Consider the following 24,762-nt stretch of genomic DNA (forward strand, 5'->3'; position numbering starts at 1 on the left):
TAGACATAAACATGAGTGACCTCTTCTTGAACATTATCTCCCTGGGCAAGGAAAACAAAAGCAAAAATGAACAAATGGGACTATATCAAGCTGAAAAGCTTCTGTACAGCAAAGGACGCCATCAATAGAACAAAAAGATATCCTAGAGTATGGGAGAATATATTCGAAAATGACAGATCCGATAAAGGGTTGACATCCAAAATATATAAAGAGCTCACACACCTCAACAAACAAAAAGCAAATAAACCAATTAAAAAATGGGCAGAGGAGCTGAATAGCCAGTTCTCTAAAGAAGAAATTCAGATGGCCAACAGACACATGAAAAGATGCTCCACATTGCTTGTCATCAGAGAAATGCAAATTAAAACCACAATGAGATATCATCTCACACCAGTAAGGATGGCTACCATCCAAAAGACAAACAACAAATGTTGGCAAGGTTGTGGAGAAAGGGGAACCCTCCTACACTTCTGGTGGGAATGTAAATTAGTTCAACCATTATGGAAAGCAGTATGGAGTTTCCTCAGGATGCTCAAAATTGAAATACCATTTGACCCAGGAATTCCACTTCTAGGAATTTACCCTAAGAATGCAGCACTCCAGTTTGAAAAAGACAGATGCACCCCTATGTTTATCACTGCACTATTTACAATAGCCAAGATATGGAAGCAACCTAAATGTCCATCAGTAAATGAATGGATAAAGAAGATGTGGTACATATACAGAATGGAATATTACTCAGCCATAAGAAAAAAAAATTCCTACCATTCGCAACAACATGGATGGAGCTAGAGGGTATTATGCTCAGTGAAATAAGTCAGGCAGAGAAAGACAAGTACCAAATGATTTCACTCATATGTGGAGTATAAGAACAAAAGAAAACTGAAGGAAAAAAACAGCAGCAGAAGCACAGAACCCAAGAATGGACTAATTGTTACCAAAGGGAAAGGGACTGGGGAGGATGGGTGGGAAGGGAGGGATAAGGGAGGGAAGAAAAGAAAGGGGGCATTACGATTAGCATGTATAGTGTTGGGGGGGCACAGGAGGGCTGTGCAACACAGAGAAGACAAGTAGTGATTTTACAGCGTCTTACTATGTTGAAGGACAGTGACTGGCAACGGGGATGTTGGGGGGACTTAGTGAAGGGGGGAGCCTAGTAAACATAATGTCCTTCATGTAATTGTAGATTAATGATACCAAAATAAAAAAATAAACAAATAAAAAAAATAAAAATAAATTTTTTAAAAAAAGAATAAAGAAAACACTCTCACACCTGCCCCTACCACTGCTTAGTGTTTTTGTGAAACACACAAAAAACAGTGATCTGTGCCAGGCCTGAGGTGAAGCCAGAGAAACTGGGAAGCCAGTTCAAATATGATAGGTCTCTAAATGCAAAATAACTTGTTCAGGAAAAAGAAAGTTATACATAAAAGAATCCCACCTCTATTACCTACTAGCTCTGTTACCACAGGCAAATTACTTTCATAGGAAATATAATACTGGCAAAAAATGGGGGATGGGACCCTTATACTTTCAAACCTACAGAAGGAAATATGATTATTTTCCCAAGATTGGAGGGTAGAGAAACACTAGGGCTGGAAAACATTGCTGCTGGAAATGGTTAGTAGCTAAAAGAAACAAAAGGTGAGGTAACAAGAGGTAAGTTCCACACTGCGCTGAACAGATTTAAAGTTCAGATGCATGAAAAAATTACTCTGCATACTCATTTTATATTCTCATGCATACTCATTTTATACTCATGCATACTCATTTCATACTCATACATACTCATTTTATACTCAGCTCTGAGCTCCCAATTCCTCCAATTATTCCAGCTTCTCCAAACGTACACGCACAAATACATAGAATCACAAATGGAAATCTCTTCCACCCCCAATAAATTCTAATCTCAAACTAAATGCATGCATTTAATTCATTTTTTTTCTCCTAAAGCTTCCTTTAATGGTCATTTGCTTGAATTTTTCATGGATAAGAATGCTCATTGAAGAACTAGAGTACAATTCTTGAGCACATAGACCCCTGGGGTAGTTTCCTAACACGGCTCAGACTGGATTATTGGTCTCAGATTGTAAAATCTCACCATTATCCCAGTGAAGTGGGGTTTCAATAAAGAAATCTCTGTGTTGAAAAAGATGGAATTAAAATTGAGCAAGTAGCTAGAGTGGCTAAAATTCTATCCTTTTTGAAATGATCAATGCATTTTCTCTTTAAGCAGAAAAGCACCAGTATTCCAAACCAGAAAAACACTCAAAATTTGCACATGGTAAAATTAGCATTTGTTACTTTCTCCCATATTCTTATTCTTTAATAATAAAGAAGAAACTTAGATTAGTCAAACAAGAACAAAATGTCTTACTACATAATGGTGGGCAATTTAATATCAGCATTTTTCTTTGCTTTCCCTTGGCTGAATCTTCTAAAGGATGCGGTTGATAACAGAGAAATGTGAGAAGAGCAATATTCCTTATTTTCATATTGCTATATGTCATCTACTAATATAAGTAAGATATTATTAAGAAAGTAGTTATCATTATTAAATAAAATTATCCCAAAAGGATCACCCTGAATCCACAATTGTACTGTCAAGTTCTAATTAGTCTACTGACATTCTGCGAAAGCACAAATAGTCCTTGGAGATCAAACGTGAAACAAATTGATATACAAATGAGCAAATTATAAATAAAATCAAGGCCTGAAGTACCAGAAAATTCTACAAAGCTATTTTGTTTTTATTAACTACCAACGTTGCAGGAGAAGACACTTCTCATAAATTGAAAATCTACTGACACTTAACCTCATCCGGGAGGATCAATGGAAAGGGACAGAACACTAGATTAGATGAGAAGTAGAAAGTAAAATTTTACTTAGCTTTTCTGTTAGGTAAGAGAAAATTTAATGCTAAGAGGATAGATAATGGCAACAATATTCTAGATTTATGTGCTACAAAAGAGTGAGCACTAAAAGATAGGTCAACTTGTTACTCAACCCTTCAACAGTTTAACTACGGTGAACACATGAAATTGAATTTAATTAGCTGGACATAGAAGCTTTAACCATCCTGAAAGTTGCACCCTTTGTAACATATATTCCAAAATGTCCTTATAAATCAAGCAGTATTTTTTTCTAGTCTTCAGTTTCCTGTTTGTGGATAAAATCACTTAGGATGCTTCATTTTAATACTTCACTGTTTGCTTCATTATTATGATAAGGTTTTTCCATTATACAGTATATCACACAATTGGAACACAAGATGGCAAATGCAAGCGAAGTTTTAACTTTTAGCCAGAAATCTCAATTCGATTATTCATTTCTCTAGGGTAACTGAAAATCTACATTTATAAAGGGTGGTGATATGCAAACACTATTATGCTATAATGCATATACTACTGTATATATACCACTACTTACTCATATTTATTTGCAAACCTGGTAGAATTGCAACAATTTAGAAATAATTGTCTTTGTAGGATTCCTGGTGATTTTTACTTTTGTACATATATGTACAGCCCAGATGCAATAATATTTTTATCACTAGAAAATAAGTGTTATTTGAAAACTTACCTTCTTCATAAATACAAATCAAATACCTTTCTAAAGAGAAAGTTAGTAACCCATGCAGTTTGTATTGGAATTTCTTTGGCTTACATTTTTCATGAGAGGGTAAAGCATGGACTTTCTAGAATATGACAAAGTCTGCATGTTTAAGCAAGGTTTTAATTATAGAATACTCTTCTGCCAGTTCTGTACCTCACCTCATCTTTGAAAAGTGTGCTAACATAAAAATAAAAGTATTTCTAGAATAATAGAGAATATATAGTGATAAATTACAATATGTCTCTATGACTTTGTTCTACACAAAATATTTTTAGCCATTAGATTTTGTGAAGAAAATTTAAATAAACACCAACTTTGTTGCAGTAATGTGTTAGTGCTTTAACAAATGTCATAAACTCAATAACACAAGAAAACACCCAAACGTAAGGCATAATTTTGTTGACAGTAGAATATAAGTTTACCAGGGAGATCACTATGTTGCTGATAATGTAGACATGAGCAATTTTATGGACAAACTGGGTTATTTGGCAAATCTCTTAGTTCCTTTGGTTATTGGCTATCTTATTTGTAAAATAGAAGTAATAACACTTGCTTTGCAGAATTGTTGATTGGAGTTCAATAGATGGTGTTCATAAAATATCTGGAAATAAACCTAGCTCACTCTTCATTCCTTTTGCATTTTTGGTGATAAAGCTTATATACAGCCAACAAATGTGAAATAGATATGGAGAAAGTATTAAATTTTGTTGCTGTTGGAAAATGAAGCATACTGTGCATATTATTTATTAAGATATGGTAACCACTGGTGGTATTTTAGCAGATTCCCAGGAGCAGACACTGAGATGATTTTGTGGGCAGGTGGTGGACTAGGGATACTTGTGACGCATGAGGGAAACAGGACCCGGGAGAGGGTGGTTGGACTGTGACAGAATGGTTGCTATGGCTTCCGAAAATCTGAAGCTGGAATGGACTTGTAGAGAGCTGCCCGCACACTTTTGAGATGATGAGCTGGGAATTTTTTCAGGCTGCCCCCAGGGAGGGAGCAAAATCAGAGGTGACTCCCTTTGGCTGTGAGCATGCTTAGGAAGCAACTCAGCAGGAGGGACCTCAGCAGCTCAGGACAGCACCTGGGGGTGGGCACGCATCCCCGTAACCATCTGCAAAGAATGCAGCACCGTCAGAAACTGGAGGGATGACGGCCTCCTAATTAATTAGTATACATGATATATATATTTTTAACTGTGATCTTCACATGATCATTTTCTTTATTAAGTGAGATGTCATGAGAAATGACATATTTTGATCAGAAATACAGAAACTGTATTTTAGATATGGTGATTGCCTCTTTCATTCATTCTTGTTCTTTGTAGGGTATATTAGGATATGCTTCTAGGCATGTAATTAATCATACAATGTTCTACATTAACTCAAGACAGAAATGATACTGTTTTTTTCCTATTTAGACAATCCTGAATAATAAAAATTAGTTCTGTGTCTATTATTTATTTCCTCTGCATACTTAAAAATAAATTATATACAAGGTTGGAAGAATTCAGATACTCATCTCTATCCCATATTACTTTCTTGACACTGGCATATTTAATTATTTCCCTTTTGAAGTCTCAGCTGAAGATTTTCTGAAGATAGAAGTTCACAGCAGTCAATTTTGCAAGTGTACGTATAAAAGGAGAATAAAATTACTCCCATATTTTTTCCTAAATAAACTAAAAATGATAATGTTCTTGTCTAAGAATGTATAGGATCCTTTATTCTTGAGAATTCCCATTTTTAGCTTGGCCTCTGTGTAGGTAAAGGAATAACGATTGACGGACACGTAAGAGTTGAAACTGGCTCCTTTCTTGTTTCAAACAGGCTGGAAATGGTAACATTTGTAGAGTGGGGAAATGGGGGGCACATAAAAATATAATATGTTTTTATATTCATGCAAAGTATTAATTCATTTTTGAGGTTGGTTGCCTGTAGTTAGATCTACCAATACTTAAAAGTAAGGTCTCCTCTGAAACATAACTTCAAGTCAAACTAATATGCCCCAAACCAAGTGTTCACATTAGTTCATGGTTGTTTTTAATGGCTTTTACTAAAAGAGCTTTGAGAAAAAATATGAACAGAAAATGCAGCAATAAAATTTTGTTAAGCACCATATTGGCTGTGAATACATTGTTGGCTATATGATAGAATTTAATTTTTTTATGTTCTCTTAGAATAATTTATTGCCTTGAATAAAATAATTTCTTGCAGTTTCTACAGGATGTCACTTTGGAGAGACAGTAGACTTTAGAGGTTCAGGTATTTACATGAATAAGAACTGAGTCTGACTATTTAATAGCTGTGTGACCTTCAGTGCACTATTCAATTTATCCTCAATTTCTACATTTATAAGAGGGAGATAATGGCAACATCTCTATGGTTGCAAGGAACAAATATATAAGGAAATGTACAAAAAGCCATTAGTACAATGGCATTCCACATAAGTTATTTAAAAATATTTAACTTGAGGAAATTCATTACTAGTGTTGTGGTTTGAAAGTCTCTGACCATTCCAAATCTTGCCTGGGACTAGCTCTGAGCAAGGCATGTCTGTTTTCCTAGTTTCTTTCTATAATATCATTTATTAGTTTTCCAAAAGAGGTTTGTAAATATCAAAGGAGGAAAAATAAAACATCAGTGCTGACACCATTACCACCAACAACATAAACTTAAAAACAACTTGAAATCAAATCATGTGCTTAAGACGATTTTATCTAAATATGAATGAGAAGGAAAAGATTTCTTTCAAGAAGTTCAAAATGGAGTCTCTCAAATATATATATTTAAAACATCACTTAAGTACATTTGCCTTACTAGTTCATCTTATGCCTATAGAATTTAGTGGTTCTCAGGTGACTATTCTTCTAGATAACTATTTTTACTTTTAACAGCTCTTTGATCAGTAACATCTGTGCTTAACTGCCATACACCAGGAAGAGAAATACAGAGTCCTTTCTATTAGAATAGTCCCAGTTATTCATATTAAAAAACACAAAGCAAGGTAGAGATAATTCCCATTATTAAAAAATAAGTACTGCATTTTTCTTCTCATTATTTGGTACTTTGCAGCAAACTACAAAATTACATTAAATAATCTTCCTGATATCAAATATTAGAACAGATCAAAACTCAGTCTCATTTTTAAATGTCATTAAAATTTAAGTCAAATATATCTTATTTATCAAACATGAAACCTCTGACCAGATTACAACAGTGTAACTCTGTTTTGCTATTGTTTTTGCTCTTCGAAGTCCCCTCTGCAGGTCCCTTCCCCTCCCCTCCCTCACCTCTCAGAGCTTTTCCTAATAACCTTCAGCGTGTTTCCAAAAGTATTTTTGTGCAATTTAAAAACATCTGTTTACTCCTAAATTTAACATGTACTTTAAAAAGTAGTCCAAAGTGATTAAACAAACCAGCAATTTTTACTAGCACATTAAAACAATCTGCACATACTGACAGATTATATTTCATCAGCTAAAACACCTACTTGAAAATATATCTATTTTTCTCAAATCAACTGCAATCTTACTAACCAACTAAAGCCCCTAACATGCAAAAACAAATGAAAAACCTTTTTGTTTTATATAAAATGTAAAAGGATGTCCATTTCCAAAAAACTGTATTAAAGGAAAATGTCAAGATGTCAACTTCTTCCAGTTATAGCAAATATCTTAGTGGGTCATGATCGCAACCTGATACAGTGAAGTACATGCAATAAACAAAACCCTTTTCATCCAAAAAGCTGTGGAAGATTATTTATTTTAATGTACTATGCTGATAAAGCTCTTATTGAATGTTTTGTCCTGGTTTTAAAAATAGAGATTGGCCCATTCACTTATCTTCACACCTGCAGGTACACAAACTTAAGTAGATGATGTAAAATTGAGAAGATATTTTTAGAAAAACTTTACCATTGTCGTTTTTCAATATCCCATTGCTGAGTTGTTTTAATCTCTTTTGATGTGATTTGCCATTGTAGTGAATTTGTGCTTGAGCAGCCGAATTCAGCTGAATGTTACACACGTTGCACAAAGTGAAATTGGCACGCTTCTTTTCTCTTTCTGGCTTTTCTTCCAAGTGGTCAGGCAAAAATTCAGCCTCACTCTCTCCATCTTGTACACACGTGAAATCTAGGGGGTGCAAAGAAATTTACAAACAAGCTTATCAAGACTTCTGGGATCTTCTATATTTTTTAGTTGGGTAGCAGATAAGGATTCTTCTAGACACTTAGAATTCAAAATTTCCACTCCCTCCCATGTTAGTCAGTTGCCTTCATACTGTCCAAAAGTGGGCAATCTCTTAATGGAATATAAATGCCAAATATTTTCCTTTGTTTTTTTCTACATTGAATGCTGTGTCGAATATACAGTGTTTAAGCACACATCCATCTCATTTAATCACCATAATGATACAGTAGGCACTATAGTTCTCCCTGTTTCACAGCTCTGAAAACTGAAGTTTAGAGTGTTAAGTAATTTGTCTAGGGTCACACAGCTAATAAATAATATAGTTGGGGTAAGCTTTCAGTTTTATTCATATAAACCCACATTCTTAATCATCTTGTTCCCTAGCATGTATTAATGAATTAATTATTACCCTTTTGATTCAACTAAATAAAATTCTCTAATTTTTATATTGCTTAGCACCTAAGTAAAATGCTTATAACTTGTGGCCACATCAACATATACAAAAATGCTAACACTGTTTCAATGGATAAAATTTTATATTTATACCTGAAGCACAAAAGAGGTCTGAATACCCAAGATACCTTCATAATCAGAGTATGTAAAAAGTATGACTGATCTACAGATTATATTGGAATATGTTATTTCTGGATAAGTATATGGTTTGTATATTCAAATCAACTGACAGTTCTAGCATGTCTGGCCTTACCATGGTACTCATTAAACTATTGCAAAACATAATTACTAGTCATTTACAAATCACTAAAAATAATAATGGCTCCTTCTTAAAACGTTTCTGTGCTTTTGCTGCACAGGACTCTGAAGAATTCTTGTGGTCCAGATAGGATTTCTCCGTGCTAATTATCCAGATTCTTCAGGGATTAATTGTTTAGCCTTTGGGAATATTGTCAGAGAAAAGCAATCACTATTTTAACCTGCATTTATTAATTCCCCACTGTGTGGCAGGCACTCTCTTAGGTGCTGGAGATGAAGTGATGGGCAAGCCAAGGATGGTCCTTACTGGTCATGATGGGGAGGGCATGCGTATTGGCACCAGACGATGCGATAATGAATGCCAAAATAACTTCACCATTAAGGAAGAACTCGTTTGGCATAAAATTTTAAAGAAAATCTAGTTACCAAACTCAAGCTAAACATGGAATATTTGAATCTCTTAATTGAAGTATCCAATTTCCAAAAGTAAAAGATTTTAAAGCGTTTAAGTAATTCATGTTTGTTGGGGGACTGATTCACTTAGAATATGTTACTCTTTTTAAAAAGGAAAGTTCATCTTCCTTACATAGCCCCTATTAGATAATATTAAATATGCAACTTAAGTAAACACATTTAAAAGATTTATTATCACATTTAATAGGCTTTGTAAAATGATGACAATTTTAGTTAAAGGAACATACATGCACATATTCACTTTTCTCATTTTATATAAATAAAGCAACTTAACATTTATTCCAGGTTGTACTCAGAATGCTTCAAAACATTTTTCCTAGAGTTGATTCATATTTCTTAAGTCTTTTATTTCAAATATCATTAAGTAATGAATGAAAAAGATTAAGAAAATGATGGTGTATTTAACCACCACATTATTGCATAGCCAATAATGCAGACTGGGAAAATTTTATAACATGGGAAATTCTATATAGTAAGAGAAAAACAAATACAAGATGTAAATTTGCATATAGTATGTTTACAACTATGTAGAACACAAGTAAGACTTGGGAAAAATATTAGCAGTAGTTGACTCTGAATAGGAAAATTTAGAGTTGGCTTTATGAAAAAATAAATCAATGTATTTGAGAGAAATAAGCCAAAAAAGAAGCCTGTATCCTTGTGAATGAATGGTTTAGGTTTGTCAGAACTAGGTCAAACTACATAAACAATTCTAGTATGTGAACCCTTGTGACACATCATTTTTAATAAATACATGCTTATGCTTGAAAGGAAACATTTTCTTTCTTGATTCACATTTCCACCTTGACCTATAAAATAAAAATGTATGCCAACAATTTAGTAGGGGGAAATACTGGAGGAGGAATGTTCTTCCAAGGCTATGAAATTTATTTGCTTACACATGAGGGGTTCCCCGATCACAGGAGATAGGGCAGACTTTGCCACCAGAGTCAGCAATTAATTTTGCCCTGAAAGCAGGAGGGGGAAAGACAACAAATCTCAAAGGCCATAGAAAATAAGGTATGTTAGCTATGTGGCATGAACACATCAGGGGGAAAAGGGAATTTCAAGTAAGTTCTTGTGACCAGGGTACGATCACAAAACAGATTTTGCAGGAAAATTGCAGTGTTTCAAAGGGCACTCTCTGACATAGGAGGCAATATGCATGAGTAATTTTTATTCCCATTATGGTAAAAGTATCACATTCAAATTCCCAAAGGGAAATTTTGCTCATTTGAGTTCCACTGAGAACAAACTCACTGGTCATACAAGGGTTTTAGGCAATTGACCTGGAACCAAAAATATTTTATCAGCATATCCATTTGTCAGGTTTCTCCTCTGTATAGTTACTTTTTCCTCCCCTTCCCATTCTATCCTCCTCCTAATCTCCTATATCCTAATCTCCATCTCCCAGAAGACACCACTGAGATACCATGAAAATCTGTGACTTAAGACAATAATGTGGATTTAGGCTGGACCATGTAGGATTCAAGGACTAAATTAGCCTGGGGATGATTATTGTAACAATTAGGTGTTTACTCATATGTGTGTTTTTAATTTTGTAGTATGGAGAGCTCAAATTAATCCTACCAATTCATAGAAAAAATTAAAACTGGCAAAATAAGAGCACTTATCTTTGGTAAGCTATATTAAACAATGTATCTGAGCTTAATTTGAGAAAAATGAAACTGGAAACTATTTTTCTTGGGAGGCAACATGACTTTTGAAGTTGATTTATAAGGCATTAATCTACTTGAAGCCTTCTGAAATAACAGCTGAAATGTCACCACTTGTACCAAAGCACCAGCTTTTGGTATGAAGACTGCCCTGAAAATGCCCTTCAAGGTAACAGGCTGCACCCTAGTGGACCCTAAGTTGAGGGTAACCCATGATTTTAATCAATAGTTGGGAAACAAATACATCAACTGAAGGAGCTCACAATGACCAAAGCTGGAACAGCCACCTAAACAATATTTTATTGGACTGTAGTCCAAAGTATAAAATACATATCAATGAGTATATGCTGATACAAAAAATAAAAGGAGAAGATACAGACCTCCCATACAGAAGTATTCTGAATGATTTAAATAGATAACTACCCCCTCAAGGAGGCATGGAGCAGAACTCCTTTGCCCTTTAACTGTGGGTTATGCTTGGCGACTTGGTTCCAAATAGGATAGTATGGAGAGGGGAGGAAAAAGCGACTCTTCAGAGGAGAAACCTGACAAATGCTACCTCAGCCATGTACTCAAGGCCAACGACAGTGAGAAGTCACATTGACAGCATGTCTCCTTGATTGGATCTGTTGAGAATGGTGTATCACCTCTGTGGTCTTCCTCACAAAGACACATAACCCAAATCAAACCATGAAAAAAAATCAGAGGAACCCAACATGAGGGACGATCTACAAAATACCTGACTGTTACTTCTGAAAACTGACAAGGTCACCAAAAGCAAAGACAGGCTGAGAAATTATCACACCCTCAGGAAATATACAGACTAGTTGAAATGTGGTATCTTGGATGGGATTCGGGAAGAAAACAAGAACCCTGGGTGAAAAACTAAGGAAATCCAAATAAATAATAGAGTTTCACTAATATCAATGTATTACTATTGGCCCATTAGTTGTGACAATTGTCCCACTCACCCTTCACCGAGGAAACTGAGTGGGTAGGGAGTATGGACTCTACTAACTTGGCAACGTTCCTTCAAATCTAAAACTATTTTAAAATAAAATGTTTTATTTATATTTTTATTTTTTAAATCAGGGAACACAACAGGAACCACCACTCTCTCTCTCCCCTTGACTCATGAAACAGGAATTTACTTAGAAATCATGTAATATGGGAAAGCGCTAAGAAGTTTCTTTTCCTTTCTTCATCCTCCACTCATTCATGGAAAACTAACTTGTGTGACTGGGAGGGTGACAGGAAGGATCATGCCTCATGTGCAGCCCACCATCTGGATTTGGTATTTCAACTTAGCCTGAAATTACATTCTTCTGTCTTCATTTATGAACTTGAAGTATAAAGGCTTCACATTACATAAAGAAGGCCCAGAATTCTCCAGCTTCCCTGCACGTGACTAGGGAGGGGAGTTAATTCAGAGAGGAAAGGGTGGGAGCACCAGCATGGACCACGCTCCAAGCCATATTCTCTAGTCAGCTTTGCCTGAGTAACTAATCTCCCAACCCACGAACAAAGGATCTGACACACCTCAGCTGAGCCCTTGTGTCCACTTACAATTGGTTCCAATGGAGATAAAGGATGAGTTATTTACACACAAATACACACAGTGTTATCCAACCAATCTCTCCATGTAATTAAGAATTCATAAACCTCATTTTTGTTTAGGCATTTTAATCCACTCAGAACAATCAGCAGCTATTAATACAAAATGAAATGTATATAAAGGGGTGTATATTAGCTGACACTAAACCTAATTTTATTGAGTGACCAACTTTTCCTACAAATAATTTCAGTGTTGTATCAAAAGCTACCCAGCTGGGTTTCTTTGTTTTGCCCATGATTGGTTTTATCCCTTGTTCTTGGATCTGCTACCTTGTCAAAAGGGCAAGCCTCTAAAATCTTCAAGAATCTTAAGATTCTGTAATAATTTGAAATGACAATGAAATAACAGTATATGACATCTTCCAACAGGGGATTAGAGGATAATAAACCATATCTCTAAAAGGGTTTTATAGTAAACCCATAAAGTCATACAGCTATAAATGGTGTGTAAACTGAACTAAAATATTCTTGTTTTTGCAGTGGCTTCTCCTGCCATTCAATTTCTTAAAATCAGGTAGACAGGGATTTACAAATGTAGAAAACACTTAGTACAGACTTGCTTCCATTAATTGTGGCAGAACCACTACTAAAACACTAACAGTACCTCTAGAAATCTTGGTCTGAGTGTATATCTAGCAATCATTTTTCATCCAGATGAAAATAAAATAAAAATTTGATCTACACATATTTTTTGGTGATACAGCTGAAAAATGACTAGTTAAGGTAGATGACAACCCGCTATTTAATAAAAAAAATTACAAGTTTATTGGATAAGCAGCTTCAATTCTTTGGGTCTTAACAGTTTTTATAAAGAGGACAACAGACAATAAATTTTGGCTATTTCTTTCAAAATTAATTTCTTTGAGAAAATGAAAGTAAAGGTCTAAATATTACCCAAATGTAAGCCAGAGTTTGTTCTAAAAAATTATCTCTGTGAGAGGAGGATTCCATTGATACTGGATTTCTTAGAATTCCTAGAATTTATTATTTTATAAGGAGATTTCTTAATTGCTGTAAGAAACAAAGGTTCTGTTTGGGGAGGACACATCAGTCTAGGCCATTTCACCAAAGGGAAGCTGGATTTTGTTCACTGCACACATTCTTATAGAGTTTGTACTGTTTATTCAACTTTTCTTGACTGGATAAATATAAAAGAAGGTTAAAATACAACACAATTTAGTCATTATTTGTGAGGGTGGGATCTCACTACTGCAACTGTAAGATGTCATTTGGAGAAACCTTTCCAGGGTCATGTTAAAAATTAGTAAAAAGTTGTGGAGATCATGCATAAGCAGTTATAGAGTAAAATGGTTAGAAAAAAATACTGTACTACTGTTGTGTGATTGGATATTGGTTACTTGGATTAAAATTTCCAGAGACATCATAAATGAATTTTAAAAGCACTCACTCAATTTGAATAGAAAAACTGGAAAAATTGAAAAAAATTAGGTATTGAAAGGAGGTTCTAGTGATGACAAAGACATCATTGTCAAAGGTTAAATAAGTTGCTTCGTGAAGTTAAGATCATAAAACATGAGAAGCAAACATTTTAATATTTAATCCTCATTCTTATATTTTTTTAAAGAAAATTAGCCATTTTTTGTCCTCTTGGTAGAAAACATGAGCAATTAGCTTCTATTCAACATTTGCTTAAATTAGGATTTATGTGGTGTAAGTTACATCTATAAATACTTTTTTATATATGCATCCCAAATATCCTGCAAGAAATCAAATACACTATTTCAAGAGTGAGTTTTCCTCTATTTCAAAACCAATTGAGAAAAAAAAACATTTTACTGTAGCAGTCAAAAATTAAATATATGTTATATACATTAGATATAAATATATTTATATCATTTTACCCTTGAGAAAATTTCAGATAACAGTATTCTTCTATATTTCACTTTCCAAATTGTAAATAGTCCATAATTAGTGCTGTAAAATAACAACATAAGAACAATTTTGCATTGATCTCAATCCCCACTAGAGTGCAGTATAAATTTAAAATTAAAACTACAGTATCTGGAGATTCCTACAATGCTAAGCATACAAATAGCATTATTGTAATTTTGTAAATATATAATACATATACCTCTACACATATATATATACAATATTCCATCTTAGTGGCATGCATAATTATAGTACACCTAGTGAGTTCTACACAAATACACCAAATGTAGCTGTAAAAATCAGACATTAAAGATAAATCGGAGGAAAGTCACAAAAAAACGACAATCTGAATCAGTCATCATATGCTACCATAAATTCTTTATTAATAAAGCAGCAATTGTTTTACATAGTCTCCTGACTTAAATATCACTTTGGAACTTTAAAAATGAGGACGTTTTAATTAGGAATATCTTACTTTTATGATAGAAAATGATTTATAGGAGATTCCATGAGACAAATCAATGTTCAGGAATTGTTACTTTAATTAGAGATTTTACTACATCATGGCATAAAACAAAATTTGTCAGGCTTTGTAAGTTTACGTTTTCCACAAGGTGAAGGAAGTCTTGACTGAATTTTCAAGGATTCACATACAAAAGCTAAGTGGCAGGATGAGATACAGAATGAAACTTTTAAGTATTGTAAACTAAGAATCAGAATTTCTATTTTGAGGCTTTAGCTAAAGAAAATGCTACCTTAATTCTTCAAATGATTCATCATGAAATCATGGCTAGAATATCTCTAAGACCAAAAAAGTGCTCGTAGTTTTAACCTAAAAAATAGAAACAAAGACAATTTTTATTTTTTAAAAGGCATTCTGCAATTAGAAGCTATAGTCAATAATAGGTCAGACATATCTAAAATTTCAATGTAATTAATGTTACCTCTCAAAATTCAAAGTCCTATGAAAAAAACTGAATTATTGTTTTTTGTGTGTGAGCAAGGTGCAATTATTTTCCTGTATTCTGACCTGTTTGTTTTCTTTTTAGGAATGTCATTTTGAATCAGTCATGTCCCTGGGGCCCCCTTGGCCAAACACAACCCCTGGGTTTACACCGTCCAGTGTCCCTGCCACCGTACCAGGGATCCTGAGACTGGATTATGAAACATGTTCTTGAGTTCTCAGACCATAATTTTTTTTTATGAGGCTACTTTAGATAGTAACACTGTTCCTCTGAGAATGTACACCAAATATCTTTGTGCTTTCATCTGTACCCTATATTGCATCAAAACCGCTTATACAAACCTTAAGAGTGTTTTGCCCCAGAAAAATGTCTGGAGACCCAAATTAGAGACATCTTGCTTTGGCTTATAGGTGGTGAAAAGTTATGCCAAGGAACCCTCAAGATCATTGAAAAACGGTTCAATAAGTATATATATTTTTTTGGATATTTGCTGTCTAACATTTATTTATTTTTTAACTAAGGTATCATTGATATACAATCTTATACTCAGGTTTCACATGAGCAACATTGTGGATACTACATTCCCCCTATTATCAAGTACCTACCACATACTCCATTACAATCACTGTCCATCAGCATAGGAAGATGCTATAGAGTCACTACTTGTCTTCTCTGTGCTGTACTGCCTTCCCCATGCGGGTCCCCTACATTATGTGTGCTAATCATAATGCCCTTTAATCCCCTTATCCCTCTCTTTCCACCCATCCTCCCCAGTCCCTTTCTCTTTGGAAACTGTTAGTCCATTCTGGGGTTCTGTGAGTCTGCTGCTATTTTGTTCCTTGAGTTTTACTTTACTGCTATACTCCACAGATAAGTGAAATCATTTGATACTTGTCTTTCTCCACCTGGCTTATTTCACTGAGCATAATACATTCTAGTCCATCAGTGTTGTTGCAAATGACAGGATTTGTTTTCTTCCTATGGCTGAATAATATTCCATTGTGTATATGTACCACATCTTCTTTATCCACTCATCTACTGATGGACACTTAGGTTGCTTCCATTTCTTGGCTATTGTTAATAGTGCTGTGATAAATGTAGGGGTACATATGTCTTTTTGAATCTGTGATCCTGTTTTCTTAGGGTAAATTCCTAGGAGTGGAATACATGGGTCAAATAGTATATCTATTTTTATTTTTATTTGTTTATTTATTTTTTACTTTTTTTTTTTGAGAGGGCATCTCTCATATTTATTGATCAAATGGCTGTTAACAACAATAAAATTCTGTATAGGGGGGGTCAATGCTCAATCATTAATCAACCCCAAGCCTAATTCTCAACAGTCTCCAATCTTCTGAAGCATAACGAACAAGTTCTTACATGGTGAACAAACTCTTACATAGTGAATAAGTTCATACATGGTGAACAGTGCAAGGGCAGTCATCACAGAAACTTTCGGTTTTGATCACGCATTATGAACTATAAACAATCAGGTCAAATATGAATATTCGTTTGATTTTTATACTTGATTTATATGTGAATCCCACATTTCTCCCTTATTATTACTAGTATTATTTTTTTAAATAAAATGCTGAAGTGGTAGGTAGATGCAAGATAAAGGTAGAAAACATAGTTTAGTGCTGTAAGAGGGCAAATGTAGATGAACAGGTGTGTTCCTATATACTAAGTATTAATCCAAGCAAGACAAGGGCAACAAAACATCCACGGATGCATAAGATTTCTCTCAAAACAAGGAGGGGGGGGTGAGGTTCTGAGCCTCACCTCTGTTGATCCCCAATTTCTCACCTGATGGCCCTCCTGTGACTGTGACTGTGCCTGTCTTAGGTTGTTCCTCCCTTGAGGAATCTTAACCATCTCTGGCTAACCAGTCATCTTCTGGGGCCATACAGGGAAATGTAAAGTTGGTAAGTGAGAGAGAGGCCATATTGTTTGAAAAGGTTAGCTTTTTACTTATTTGTAGATTTATGCCCTGTGGCTTTTATGCCCAGCATTTGTCTTGAGGTATCTTTAGCAGTTGGAAGAATTATGATATTATGATACTTGGTAAATTCGATATGAGGCACGAATTCTATTTAAGGGTTGTAATTAGGAAGGAAGAAGAAAAGCTATAGAAGTAACAGATGGAAGAAAACATGGGAATATTGGTTATTTCTTTGACATATCTTCTTGTAGAGTAGCTTAAGCATGTATAGGTTTTAAACTACTAATTAATTTGCACACACACATTAACATAATAGGAATATAGTTACATAACCAAAGCAGACCTACAATTACCAGCCATCTCCAGTGAAACCAAGAAAACCAGTTAGGCACCCTAGGCATTTGTGAGAACTTATCAATGATACGATGGATATTGTCTAACTGAATTTGAATAGTTTGAGAAAAATCAGACAAATTAAAACAACACATTCCTGGGAACTGTTCACATCCCATATGTTCTTTTAACAGTAGATAGTCTGTAGTCACAAGATTTTGGAGTGCTGCAACTTGCACTTCTCCTAATTCTGGGTTGAGTTCTGACAGTATAGATCCAGTCAAATTTGTTGTTTTACTGTATGCACAGGCCAGCTTAGATATCTCCTTCTTCCTTCCCATGGCAAGTCCAGGAACCGGTGGGATGAGTGCATCTACAGCTGTAGCAGTGTGTGGATCTTTGTTGGGTTTTTTTGATTATCATCTTCTGGAATGACTCTTCCAGAGAATGTTGATGTTTGAAGTTCTTCTTCACATCGTATCTTAATTCGTTTTATGGGTACCCAAATTAGGCTTTGATCCTCTGTATAAACACAAACAAACCCTTTGCCCACACTTTGACATGCCCTTCATATCATTGTGAAGAACTTATTGGAGATCACCACACAGGAACTGCTTTTTTTTTTTTAAGAGAAAGGAATATCATCAGAAAAATGTACTTCCATAGCTGATCATCTGATACTCTTTAAATGATCAAAATTAAGGAGATTTAAAACATGCATTAACTGGTGATTTACAGTTAGTTTTTTCCTATCAGGGAGTAATCCCCCTTTTCTTTCTTTTTTTTTTGTTATCATTAATTCACAATTACATGAAGAATATTATGTTTACTAGGCTCTCCCCTATAGCAGGTCCCCCCCCACAAACCCCTTTACAGTCACTGTCCATCAGCATAGCAAATGTTGTAGAATCACTACTTGTCTTCTCTGTGCTGTACAGCCCTCCCCTTTCTCCCACCCCCCCATTATGCATGCTAATCATAATACCCCCTGTCTTCTTCCCCCTCGTTATCCTTCCTACCTACCATTCCTCCCCAATCCCTTTCCCTTTGGTACCTGTTAGTCCATTCTTGGGTTCTGTGATTCTGCTGCTGTTTTGTTCCTTCAGTTTTTCCTTTGTTCTTATACTCCACAGATGAGTGAAATCATTTGGTATTTCACTTTCTCTGCTTGGCTTATTTCACTGAGCATAATACCCTCTAGCTCCATCCATGTAGTTGCAAATGGTAGGATTTGTTTTCTTCTTATGGCTGAATAATATTCCATTGTGTATATGTACCACATCTTCTTTATCCATTCATCTACTGATGGACACTTAGGTTGCATCCAATTCTTGGCTATTGTAAATACTGTTGCGATAAATATAGGGTTGTGCCTATCTTTTTCAAACTTGAGTGCTGCGTTCTTAGGATAAATTCCTAGAAGTGGAATTCCTGGGTCAAATGGTAAGTCTATTTTGAGCATTTTGAGGAACCTCCATACTGCTTTCCACAATGGTTGAAGTAATTTACATTCCCACCAGCAGTGTAGGAGTGTTCCCCTTTCTCCACAACCTCGCCAACATTTGTTGTGTTGTTTATCTTTTGGATGGCAGCCATCCTTACTGGTGTGAGGTGATACCTCATTGTGGTTTTAATTTGCATTTCTCTGATAATTAGCGATGTGGAGCATCTTTTCATGTATCTGTTGGCCATCTGTATTTCTTTTTGGAGAACTGCCTGTTCACTTTGTCTGGCCATTTTTTAATGGGATTATTTGTTTTTTGTTTGTTGAAGTGGGTGAGCTCTTTATGTATTTTGGACGTCAAGCTTTTATCAGATTTGTCATTTACAAATATATTCTCCCATACTGTAAGGTACATTTTTGTTCTATTGATGGTGTCCTTTGCTGTACAGAAGCTTTTCAGCTTAATATAGTCCCACTTGTTCATTTTTCCTGTTGTTTTCCTTACCCGGGGAGATATGTTCAAGAAGAGATCACTCATGTTTATGTCTAAGAGGTTTTTGCCTATGTATTTTTCTAAGAGTTTTATAGTTTCCTGAATTACATTCAGGTCTTTGATCCATTTTGAATTTACTTTTCTGTATGGGGTTAGACAATGGTACAGTTTCATTCTCCTACATGTAGCTGTCCAGTTTTGCCAGCACCATCTGTTGAAGAGACTGTCATTTCCCCATTATAGGTCCATGGCTCCTTTATCAAATATTAATTGACCATATATGTTTGGGTTAATGTCTGGAGTCTCTAATCTGTTCCACTGGTCTGTGGTTCTGTTCTTGTGCCTGTACCAAATTGTCTTGATTACTATGGCTTTGTAGTAGAGCTTGAAGTTGGGGAGTGAGATCCCCCCTACTGTATTCTTCTTTCTCAGGATTGCTTTGGCTATTTGGGGTCTTTGGTGTTTCTATATGAATTTTTGAATTATTTTTTCCCGATTATTGAAAAGTGTTGCTGGTAACTTCATAGGGATTGCATAAAATCTGTATATTGCTCTGGGAAGGATGGCCATTTTGACAATATTAATTCTTCCTAGCCATGAGCATGGGATAAGCTTCCATTTTTTACTGTCCCCTTTAATTTCTCTTAAGAGTGACTTGTAGTTTTCAGGGTATAGGTCTTTCACTTCTTTGGTTAGGTTTATTCCTAGGTATTTTATTCTTTTTGATGCAATTGTGAATAGAATTGCTTTCCTGATTTCTCTTTCTATTGGTTCATTGTTAGTGTATAGGAAAGCCTCAGATTTTTGTGTGTTAATTTTGTATCCTGCAACTTTGCTGTATTCCAATATCAGTTCTAGTAGTTTTGGAGTGGAGTCTTTAGGGTTTTTAATGTACAATATCATGTCATCTGCAAATAGTGACAGTTTAACTTCTTCTTTACCAATCTGGATTCCTTGTATTTCTTTGTTCTGATTGCCGTGGCTAGGACCTCCAGTATTATGTTAAATAACAGTGGGGAGAGTGAGCACCACTGTCTTGTTCCCGATCTCAGAGGAAAAGCTTTTAGCTTCAGTATAATGCTGGCTGTGGGTTTATCATATATGGCCTTTCTTATGTTGAGGTAATTGCCCTCTATTCCCATTTTGCTGAGAGTTTTTATCATGAATGGATGTTGAATTTTGTCCAATACTTTTCAGCATCTATGGAGATGATCATGTGGTTTTTGTCTTTCTTTTTGTTGATGTGGTGGATGATGTTGATGGATTTTCGAATGTTGTACCATTCTTGCATCCCTGGGATGAATCTCACTTGGTCATGGTGTATGATCCTTTTGATATATTTTTGAATTCGGGTTGCTAATAATTTTTTGAGTATTTTTGCATCTACATTCATCAGGGATATTGGTCTGTAATTTTCTTTTTTGGTGGGGTCTTTGCCTGGTTTTGGTATTAGGGTGATATTGGCTTCTTAGAATGAGTTTGGGAGTATTCCTTCCTCTTCTATATTTTGGAAAACTTTAAGGAGAATGGGTATTATGTCTTCTCTGTGTGTCTGATAAAATTCTGAGGTAAATCTGTCCGGCCTGGGGGTTTTGTTCTTGGGTAGTTTTTTGATTACCATTTCAATTTCTTTGCTCGTAATTGGTTTGTTTAACTTTTTTGTTTCTTCCTTGGTCAGTTTTGGAAGGTTGTATTTTTCTAGGAAGTTGTTCACTTCTTCTAGGTTTTACAGCTTTTTGGCATATAGGTTTCATAGTAGTCTTTAATAATTCTTTGTATTTCTGTTGAGTCTGTCGTGATTATTCCATTCTCATTTCTGATGCTGTTGATTTGTGTTGATTCTATTTTTCTCTTAGTAAGTTTGGCTAGAGGCTTATCTATTTTGTTTATTTTCTCAAAGAACGAGCTCTTGGTTTCATTGATTTTTGCTATTGTTTTATTCTTCTCAATTTTGTTTATTTCTTCTCTGATCTTTATTATGTCCCTCCTTCTGTTCTCTTTAGGCCTCATTTGTTCCTCTTTTTCCAGTTTTGATATTTGTGATGTTAGACTATTCATTTGGGATTGTTCTTCCTTCTTCAAGTGTGCCTGCATCACTATATACTTTCTTAAGATTGCTTTCGCTGCATCCCACAGAAGTTGGGGCTTTGTGTTGTTGTTGTCATTTGTTTCTATATATTCCTTGATCTCTATTTTCATTTGTTCATTGATCCATTGATTATTTAGGAGCATGTTGTTAAGCCCATGTGTTTGTGAGTCTTTTTGTTTTCTTTGTAGAATTTATTTCTACTTTTATACCTTTGTGGTCTGAAAAATTGGTTGGTAGAATTTCACTATTTTGGATTTTGCTGAGGCTCTTTTTGTGGGCTAGTATGTGGCCTATTCTCGAGAATGTTCCACGTGAACTTGAGAAGAATGTATTTCCTGTTGCTTTTGGATGTAGAGTTCTATAGATGTCTATTAGGTCCATCTGTTCTACTGTGTTGTTCAGTGCCTCTGTGTCCTTACTTATTTTCTGCCTGGTGGATCTATCCTTTGGGGTGAGTGGTGTGTTGAAGTCTCCTAAAATGAATGCATTGCAGTCTATTTACCCCTTTAGGTCTGTTAGTATTTGTTTCACATATGCTGGTGCTCCTGTGTTGGGTGCATATATATTTAGAATGATTATATCCTCTTGTTGGACTGAGCCCTTTATCATTATGTAGTGTCCTTCATTATCTCTTGTTACTTTTTTGTTTTGAAGTCTATTTTGTCTGATATTAGTACTGCAACCCCTGCTTTCTTCTCACTGTTGTTTGCCTGAAATATGTTTTTCCATTCCTTGACTTTTAGTCTGTGCATGTCTTTGGGTTTGAGGTGAGTTTCTTTTAAGCAGCATATAGATGGGTCTTGCTTTTTTATCCATTCTATTACTCTGTGTCTTTTGATTGATGCATTAAGTCCGTTTACATTTAGGGTGACTATTGAGAGATATGTACTTATTGCCATTGCAGGCTTTAGATTCTTGGTTACCAAAGGTTCAAGGTTGGCCTCTTAAGTATCTTACTGCCTGACTTAGGTCACTTATTGAGCTGTTATATACACTGTCTAGAGATTCTTTTCTTCTCTCCCTTCTTATTCCTCCTCCTCCATTCTTCATATGTTGGGTGTTTTGTTCTGTGCTCTTTTTAGGAGTGCTCCCATGTAGAGCAGTCCCTGTAGGATGCCCTGTAGAGGTGGTTTGTGGGAAGCAAATTCCCTCAGCTTTTGCTTGTCTGGAAATTGTTTAATCCCGCCATCATATTTAAATGAGAGTCTTGCTGGATACAGTATCCTTGGTTCAAGGCCCTTCGCTTTCATTGCATTAAATATATCATGCCATTCTCTTCTGGCCTGTAGGGTTTCTGTCAAGATGTCTGATGATAACCTGATGGGTTTTCCTTTATAGTTGACCTTTTTCTCTCTAGCTGCCTTTAAAACTCTTTCCTTGTCCTTGATCTTTGCCATTTTAATTATTATGTGTCTTGGTGTTGTCCTCCTTGGGTCCTTTCTGTTCTGAGTTCTGTGTATTTCTGTGGTCTGTTCAATTATTTCCTCCCCAGTTTCGGGAACTTTTCAGCAATTATTTCTTCAAAGACACTTTCTATCCATTTTTCTCTCTCTCTTCTTCTTCTGGTTCCCCTATAATATGGATATTGTTCCTTTTTGATTGGTCACACAGTTCTCTTAATATTGTTTCATTCCTGGAGATCCTTTTATCTCTCTCTATGTCCGCTTCTATGAGTTCCTGTTCTCTGGTTTCTATTCTATCAATTGCCTCTTGCATATTATCCATTCTGCTTATAAATCCTTCCAGAGTTTGTTTCACTTCTGTAATCTCCTTCCTGGCATCTGTGCCCTCCCTCCAGACTTCATCCCTTAACTTTTGCATATTTCTCTGCATCTCTGTCAGCATGTTTATGATTTTTATTTTGAATTCTTTTTCAGGAAGACTGATTAGGTCTGTCTCCTTCTCTGGTGTTGTCCCCATGATCTTGGTTTGCCTGTAGTCTTGGTTTGCCTCTCCTGGGAGAACAGCGACCTCTAGTGGCTTTTGCTGGGCAGCTGCGTGCAGACAGGGCTTCTGATTCCTGCCCAGCTGGTATGGAGTTTATCTCTGCTGTTGCTGTGGGCGTGGCCTTTCTCAGGCTGCTGCTCCAAAATGGTGGAGCCACTTTGGAGTGGGAGTGGCCGGGAAGCTATTTATCTCCTTGAGGGCCCTCCGTGTTCCCTGCTGCCCAGGGGGTTAGAGTGCCCAGAGTTTCCCAGATTCCCTGCCTCTGGACTAAGTGTCCCACCCTGTCCCTTTAAGACTTCCAAAAAGCACTCACCAAAACAAAACAAAACAAAACAAAAAACTAACAAAAAAAATTAAATAAATAACTAAAAAAAATTAAAAAGCTGCTCGCTTTTCTTTGTCCTCAGGCGCCGGCCTCAGGATCCCGCTCACCAGTCTTGCTGCCCTGTTTCCCTAGTTTCCAGCACCCCACGCATGCACTCTGCGCTCTGGTCTGGATGGCTGTGGCTGGGTGTTCAGCAGTCCTGGGCTCCCTCTCCCTCCCTACTCTGACTCCTCTCTTCCTGCCCAGAGCTGGGGGAGGGGTGCTCAGGTTCCATGGGGCTGGGGCTTGTATCCTACCCAGTTCAGGAGGCGCTGGGTACTCGCAGGTGTGGATGTGGTCTGGATGTTGTCCTGTGTCCTCTGGTCTCTATTCTAGGAAGAGTTGTCTTTGTTATATTTTCATAAATATATGTGGTTTTGGGAGGAGATTTCCGCTGCTCTACTCATGCCGCCATCTTGGATCCCCTCCCTCAATAAGTATATTTTAAGCATCTCCTGTGCCAGCACATTTTTAGACAATGGAGATATTAGCACACCACAAACACAAATATCCTTATTCTCCGTGGAGTTTGAGAAGAGGATGAAAATGCAGGTGATACTGACTTTAGGATGCCTTTTGATAATGTGTCACATGCTAAGGAAGAGCAAAATTGTATTATTTCTTGTGATTAAGAGCTGGGCTTGCAAATTCAGCAGTTGGATACCTGAGTTGTTTATTTATCTTAAGAAACAGCTTTGCTTTCTCTCTCATTCATAGTTTTGAAAGTCCCAGGGCTTTTTCTTTTCTCTTCTTTCCCATAGGCTCCATCTTCTTAAAATACATTTTGATATTTTGGTGATTTCAGCTGTTGTCCATATCCATAGACTTTCTCAACATAGTTTGCACCCAGGTTTATCATCACCATTCTTATGAGTGACGTCATCATCCTTAGTTCCGTACCCCCACATCCTTACCAGAGGAGTAGAGGAGATACCACTGGTGATGCAGGATATCCCTGGCTGCTTGAAAATATTTTCTCTCACCAAGAGAAATTTTCCTGTGAGAA

At 35.9% G+C, this 24,762-nt stretch overlaps 1 protein-coding gene across 1 annotated transcript in view; it reads right to left on the reverse strand.

Annotated features, from left to right (window-relative positions):
- The window catches only part of ZNF385D (zinc finger protein 385D), a 986,127-nt gene that overhangs the window by 736,867 nt on the left and 224,498 nt on the right, over window positions 1-24,762 (reverse strand). The window contains exon 2 of the mRNA XM_073223828.1: window positions 7,536-7,754. Coding sequence (XP_073079929.1) covers window positions 7,536-7,754 — 219 coding nt within the window. The remainder of the gene's footprint in view (window positions 1-7,535; window positions 7,755-24,762) is intronic.

This window comes from Manis javanica, chromosome 15 (genome assembly GCF_040802235.1).
Source record: "Manis javanica isolate MJ-LG chromosome 15, MJ_LKY, whole genome shotgun sequence".
Taxonomy (NCBI): domain Eukaryota; kingdom Metazoa; phylum Chordata; class Mammalia; order Pholidota; family Manidae; genus Manis; species Manis javanica.